The sequence below is a fragment of the Tachysurus vachellii genome, chromosome 13 (genome assembly GCF_030014155.1).
Source record: "Tachysurus vachellii isolate PV-2020 chromosome 13, HZAU_Pvac_v1, whole genome shotgun sequence".
Taxonomy (NCBI): domain Eukaryota; kingdom Metazoa; phylum Chordata; class Actinopteri; order Siluriformes; family Bagridae; genus Tachysurus; species Tachysurus vachellii.
The window spans coordinates 21771469-21778968 of NC_083472.1; the positions used below are offsets into that span (position 1 = coordinate 21771469).

The following is a 7500-nucleotide window of genomic DNA, read 5'->3' on the forward strand; positions in this document are numbered from 1 at the left end:
GTCGGCCTCTTTTGCCCCGAGCCCTCGGCCTGCCTTGGTGCCTCAGCCAGAGTTTAATTGATCCATTACATAATGTGAGGTTCCTGCGGTGAGTTGGACATGGGAAACGGGAAGCTCATTAGGAAAACAAAAGGCCTGTCTGGACGCCTTGATTGTGTGTGATTGAATGCACACACAATATCAAACCTCCTGCTGCTGGAGTCAGTCAATAAATGCGCAATTACGCGACCGTACTGGGCGGCACTAGGTTGATTGCGGACAGAAGGTTAGAACTCGCTGCTTACGACTCGACCTTCTACACTCTGTAACGTCTAACACTGGCACAGTATCTCATGGTGCCAGGCTCGGTGTCAGATCCACGGAAAAAGATCTGCACTATAAATCCTATCTTCCCTGAAGCTGAGAAATCAAAAGCTTGCTCAATGTGTTGTTGACTTGCTCAGTAATTAGCTTCATATTCACTGAGGCACTGCTCTCATATTGTTAAGAAAGGCCTAATAGAACAGGAAAGATCGATACCTTGTGTCGGAATCTAACAAGCGGTCGATAGTCCGGAGGAGCGAGCGTATCCGTGCTGGGCCGAGCCTCTGCAGCGATGACGCTGCTGAAGAGCAGGACGGCCATCCAGTAACTTCCGGAGCCGCTCATTGGCTCGTTCCTGTTTAAAAACAAACACAAATATATCAGAACAATCTAAATGGCAGATTTGGGGTCTCTAAAGCACCATGAGTTTAATCAGCTGTTTAACTCGGAATGGAGCATCAGGATTGAGGTGATTAGAGTATAATAAGAAGTGCCAATCTGCAGCAGCTTTAAACTAACGCTGTCAGTATAAAACCCACATGCAAGATGCAATCTGTCGCAAATTAATTAAGGAAACAGAGGCCTTGTAAAGGAAGAAAGATTAAGAAGAAGTGGAAACGTTGATAGATGACACAGTCTCCAAAAAACATCTGCAGCATCTTCTATATCGAAGATTAGCGCTCTGTCACAAGGACGTGACTTATAGCAACGGACCAAAGTTTCAGTCGACCGCTCTGCATTAACTCCTGCAGTTCAACCGCAACTGTGTTTCCTTTATGCATCTAACATTGCATCGATAGGAAGTAAATATTTAGTCCGTTTGAATCAGGTCAAAAGAAGATGCTGTAAAAATATGCAAAGGAAAAAATATACAAGATAATAATAATAATAATATAATCATGTCATGGCAAGTCAGATAATCAGCTGATGGATTCTACTTGTGTGTTGAGATCATGTCACCTGATCTCAGTATCATTACAACCTTAAAATAAAAGAAAATAAAAAATAAATAAATAAATAAAAAATGAAAATATATATAAATATATATATATATATATATATATATATATATATATATATATATATATATACTATATATATATATATATATATATATTGTACTATACTACTATATATATATATATATATATATAATAATATTTTGACCATTCCACAGAAATAATAATAAAGAGGTCATTATTTGCAACACAACAACAACAACAACAACAACAACAACAACAACAACAACAATAATAATAATAATAATAATAATAAAAAGGTAATTAATTTAAACAACAGCAGACAGAAAGTGGGAAGCTCTGAAGGAGCTGGAGATAAACACAGCTCAAATGTTAAAAGTGGTTAACAGGACGGTTATTGCTTGGAGCCATTGCATGTTCTACTGAAGAGAACAAAGAAAAAAAAATATATATATATGTGTAGACTCAGCAAATGTGGTCAAACTTCTCCAGTTTGATAAAATTAAAATTCACATTTTTGCTTTTAGTACAAAGTTTGGACTTGGATTTCTGTGGTGAAACATGGCAGTTGTTGCATCATGATCACCATCAGGTTCTTTCAGGCAGGAAAGACCTGAACTGGAAAAAAAAAAATCCTTTCCTACTTCAAATCTTTATCATCAGAATCTTCAACAGTCCATGTTGAGTGAGTCTAAGATCACATTGTTTTCCATTTGAATATAAACTGTGGACTAGAACATTCTACCTCTATCTTCAGTATTTCATGTATTGCTCTGCTACCCTATAATTCTAGGTCTTCCAATTGAAATGGTGCTGATGATCCAGAAAGTAACTCTGAGTAACTCTAATATCGGACTAGAACATGCTTTTATATCTTGTACTGCAAATCTAAAATAAGATGTTGGCTTCAAAAGCACTTGGGCTAAGCAGAACAGTGTCACCTGGCAGGTGTACCTGGATGTTTAATAGCTTCTTTTTCTAGGTCAGAAGACTTTGTTTTCTTATATGTTGCCATACTGCATTGCTTTATTACAAGTTGTCCCTCGGTTTAATAAGCATGACTCTTTCGTTGCTCTTTCTAGCTCCAAGCGCTTCAGCACTGTAATAACAATGTTCTCATTTCGGCTATTCGTTATTCATGCGTCTTCGGATATATTCGGTGAGAAAAAAAAAACCAAAAAAACGAGTGTTTGAAAGTAAACAGCATAACGAGGGCTATATAGTACCAGCGCACACCATCAGCACATGCAATCCACTTGTCTTTATATAAATATATGACTAGCTTGATGAATATTTGATGATGATTTAGATCAGAATCCAATTTATGAGGGTCTTGTTACATCAAGCAGGTTAAGTCGTGTGTATTGCTGCCTTAGAAAAGCAGGATTTCAGCAGGTCCGAGTTTAGGATTCTGTGAACAGATTTCCGACTCTGATAGTGTATGCTCTCAGGGGAAACGAACAGCAAGAGAAAGGAAGAGAAGGTGAGAGTGGAGCGGAGGAAAAGAGACAGGGAAAAGGACAAGATTGAAAAGCTGTTACTCTGACTATAGGGACAGTCATCATAACTTCACCTCGTGGCCATAAATCGGCCGTGGCATGGTAAAGCACTTTGGCATTGACTTTTAAATGAGACGTATCTATCACCCTCGATGTACACGATGAATCACATGCTGACAGGATCCCAGCAGGCATTGCCTTGCATTCCCAGATTAAAGGTTTTTCTAAGAGCATGCTCTGGGCATAGGCACTCTGGAATGAGTTCGAGTAAGACTTTCCGTCATCTATGAGTCCATATTGTATATGCGATCCGTTTTTTTTTTTTTTTTTTACTACCATACTGTATGCCATCACTATACCAAGCTGTATGTAGTTGTCAGTAATGGTGGTGTCATTTAACAGCATAGAAAATAACCAGACCCAAGTGCAGGGATAACAAAATGACCTAATATTGACAGGGAAATAAACCATGGGAAAATTGTAACTAGGCAACGCAAAAAAACTACACCACAAACCCTGAGACAAACCAATAGAAAGAGGAGGACTCCATGAAGCCACCTGCAATGCGAAGGAGATAAAAAGGCATGATAATTAACAGCCCAGTAGGAACAGGTGAATCGAGGTGGGAAACAAACACGTGGCAACTATTATAAAACAATAAGCATATGACACAACATGTTGCAGGAACGTCACATGGAACCAGTCCTGACAATAGTTAAAAATGTAGTCAAGTCCACAGGATGTTTCTAAACCCAAAACCAAGACCAACTGAGAGAGGGAGTCAAGATCGAGTCTTCAGAAGGTCAAGGCTGAGTCCAAATGAGAGCAAGTCAAGATCGACAGCAAAACCGTCAAACCTTCATGACGCCTTGCATTCATTCAATTTCTTTTATTACTGTATATACCTCGAACAATTTCATAAATTCTCTTCAGAATGAGCAAGAATTCTGATGAAACCTTCTGGACAATAGGACAATAAATTCATTCATTCATTCATTTTTTACCACTTATCTGAACTACCTTGGGTCACGGGGAGCCTGTGCCTATCTCAGGCGTGATCGGGCATCAAGGCAGGATACACCCTGGACGGAGTGCCAACCCATCACAGGGCACACACACACTCTCATTCACTCACACACTCACACACTACGGACAATTTTCCGATGTCGATCAACCTACCGATCAACCTACAATGCATGTCTTTGGACCGGGGGAGGAAACCGGAGTACCCGGAGGAAACCCCCGAGGCACGGGGAGAACATGCAAACTCCACACACACAAGGCGGAGGCGGGAATCGAACCCACAACCCTGGAGGTGTGAGGCGAACGTGCCTTGGAGTTAAATCACTGATTTAACTCAATGTTGATTATGTTACTCTGACTGCGCACCACCAATCGTTTTATTCCTCAATTTATCAATTTTCCAACATTGAAATTTTCTTTTATATTATTATAAAAGAAACACATTATACTTTATAAATAATAATACTAATAATTTATTTGCAAGCATCCAATAGTCATTCTGTTGAATTAAAACAAATATGTAATAGGTTTTTGTCTTTGCACTAACCAAACAGCTGATCGATATGATTTCTACTGCAAGCCAGGCGTAGTACAGAACGAACAGCAATACCATTTGCGTGGATAAAAACAATTAACTGGAATGAGAACGGACATGATATTGCAATCAAATAATTATAATCTTATGGCAAATTAATTTGTCTTTGTGTCCAGATCGTCTTGATTAACATCAACACAAATGTAAGCTGATGGAAAACAAATAGGGCTGTCGTTTCTGCTTTGTACTATCTCTCTCGCTTTCTTCTTTTATTTATTTATTTATTTATTTTTTTGCTACAACATGTTCTTCCTGGGGGCACGGTGGCTTAGTGGTTAGCACGTTTGCCTCACACCTCCAGGGTTGGGGGTTCGATTCCCACCTCCACCTTGTGTGTGTGGAGTTTGCATGTTCTCCCCGTGCCTCGGGGGTTTCCTCCGGGTACTCCGGTTTCCTCCCCCGGTCCAAAGACATGCATGGTAGGTTGATTGGCATCTCTGGAAAATTGTCCGTAGTGTGTGATTGTGTGAGTGAATGAGAGTGTGTGTGTGTGTGCCCTGCAATGGGTTGGCACTCCGTCCGGGGTGTATCCTGCCTTGATGCCCGATGACGCCTGAGATAGGCACAGGCTCCCCGTGACCTGAGGTAGTTCGGATAAGTGGTAGAAGATGAATGAATGTTCTTATAATGAATGAGTGATTAAAGCGTTATTAATATTATTATTTGTTGTACAACTGTACAAGATGGTTTACTGAATACTATAACAGACCACACTAATGTGTTGTCTATGTCAGATCATAGGAACATTACATAAAAATGAAGATAAACCCATGAATAAAGAACTTGGTCTTCAATCAGAAAAAAGTGGTTATGGGTTTTTTACCCATTACAGTTTCATTCACTTTTCACTGTTACTACTGTGGCTACTGTGAGTTTCACCTTAGATGAGTGTTGTAGCAGAGGTCACCACATTCTGCCACTAAGAGACAAAAATAGGACTGAAATACGTACAGGAACTTATAAAATAAAATAAAAAAAAATTATAACATATTAAACATATTAAATATTTATTTTATTTTTCAAATTACTTTTAAAACATGAGAATATTTTTAAAAAGTGAGAATAAATAAGACTGAATGTGTTAAATAAAATATATACGTAAAAAAATGCAAAAAATATAATATAGTATATCGTCGCTGTCGGGCGGAAACCTCGTATGTCCAAATTTGGTCAATTTCATATTTTTTCACATATCGATGCTATTGGTCAGTCCCCACGTGGGTCTGTTATTTTTACAAGTTATTAACCAATCTAAAGTCTTGAAAATAGCTTGAGCGCAAATCTCATAACTCCATTGGACACTTCAACTGTCCACCTCTTCCTCACTCCGCGGGAGAGCTTCACGGCATATTTCTCCTCAAGAAGAGTCGCAACGAATCAACACGTCTTCTGAGGTAAATGTCTTCAAAACACTGGGCTCAAAGAAAAAAAAATCTTGACCCCCGCTAGTTCTGGTGCTCGTCTGAGGACAGGAATTTAGCGCGACAATCCACTGCAACGCGGACTAAACCCTGTGCACTGCAGATAAGGTACGGCGTTTTTTTAATTTCCTGAAAAGTAATGGTTTTGGAGATACGAGGATTCCACCTGACAGCGACGATATGTATATATGTGAAAATAAATAAATAAAATAGAAATAAATATCAATATATTATTGATATGTAACTATATATATATATATATATATATATATATATATATATATATATATACATATATATATATATATATATATATACACTCACCAGCCACTTTATTAGGTACACCTGTCCAACTGCTCGTTAACACAAATTTCTAATCAGCCAATCACATGGCAGCAACTCAATGCATTTAGGCATGTAGACATGGTCAAGACGATCTGCTGCAGTTCAAACCGAGCGTCAGAATGGAGAAGAAAGGTGATTTAAGTGACTTTGAACGTGACATGGTTGTTGGTGCCAGACGGGCTGGTCTGAGTATTTCAGAAACTGCTGATCTACTGGGATTTTCACGCACAACCATCTCTAGGGTTTACAGAGAATGGTCCGAAAAAGAGAAAATATCCAGTGAGGGCAGTTCTGTGGGCGCAAATGCCTTGTTGATGCCAGAGGTCAGAGGAGAATGGCCAGACTGGTTCGAGCTGATAGAAAGGCAACAGTAACTCAAATAACCACTCGTTACAACCGAGGTATGCAGAAGAGCATCTCTGAACGCACAACACGTCGAACCTTGAGGCGGATGGGCTACAGCAGCAGAAGACCACACCGGTACTAGTAAGGTGTACCTAATAAAGTGGCCGGTGAGTGTACTGTATATTCAGATTTATTTTAATCTAGATTTAAATATGTGAATTTACTGTAGCAGGTATAAACAATAGTTTTGCAACTTTAAATTTTTTGACCATGCAGTGAAATTAGAGATAATGAATTCATTTTGTCAGTGTACTTCATCTACTTTATCTGTACTTTATCTATTTATATATAAAAGTCCTTTCCTGCTTGGAGTATCACACGCACCCCAGCAACAGCAGTGATTTATTTATTTGTACTTTTGCATGCTTTTAAACTACTCAGTTTTGTGATGAAATAATCTCTTTGCACCTGACACAAGTTTCAAGGTCCTACTGCCGGTCCTAAAGGCAGATTTGTGAGTTTTTAGCACTGAGCTAAAGGGATAAAAACAGAAACATATGTTATCTGAGTTCATTCATTATTCAGTGAAGTACGTTGAACTTCCCGTGAACCTGTGCGCTTTTAGAGTTGAGCTTATATTAGATCGATGAGTGTTCTTAGACACCAAGGTCAGCCTTTGTCCTGCTGGCTCAGACAGACTGACCACTATTAGCATTGATTTGGCTCTAAAATAGCTGGATATAGAAGTGTGTATGTTTGGGGTATGTGTGTAAGCAGAGACTTGGTGGTCTTGGTATCAGTTGATATCATTCTTCTTAACCTGTAGATGTTTCTAAACCTCAAAAAGTCCATTTAATTGTGTTAAAAATGACAATACAATAATGACACAACTCTAGACTCTATATAAATCCTAATAAATCAGTTCATTTAAAATGATTTACAGCTTTAAACTTTATAAACGAACTTCATGTTTTAATTTTCACATCTCT

General features: G+C 38.6%; 1 protein-coding gene across 2 annotated transcripts in view; it reads right to left on the bottom strand.

Moving 5' to 3' along the window:
* Positions 1-7500, bottom strand: part of fstl5 (follistatin-like 5) — a 161125-nt gene that overhangs the window by 136784 nt on the left and 16841 nt on the right. For both annotated transcript variants that reach the window (XM_060885983.1, XM_060885982.1), the window contains exon 2: positions 520-658. In XM_060885983.1, the coding sequence (XP_060741966.1) occupies positions 520-658 (139 nt within the window). The remainder of the gene's footprint in view (positions 1-519; positions 659-7500) is intronic.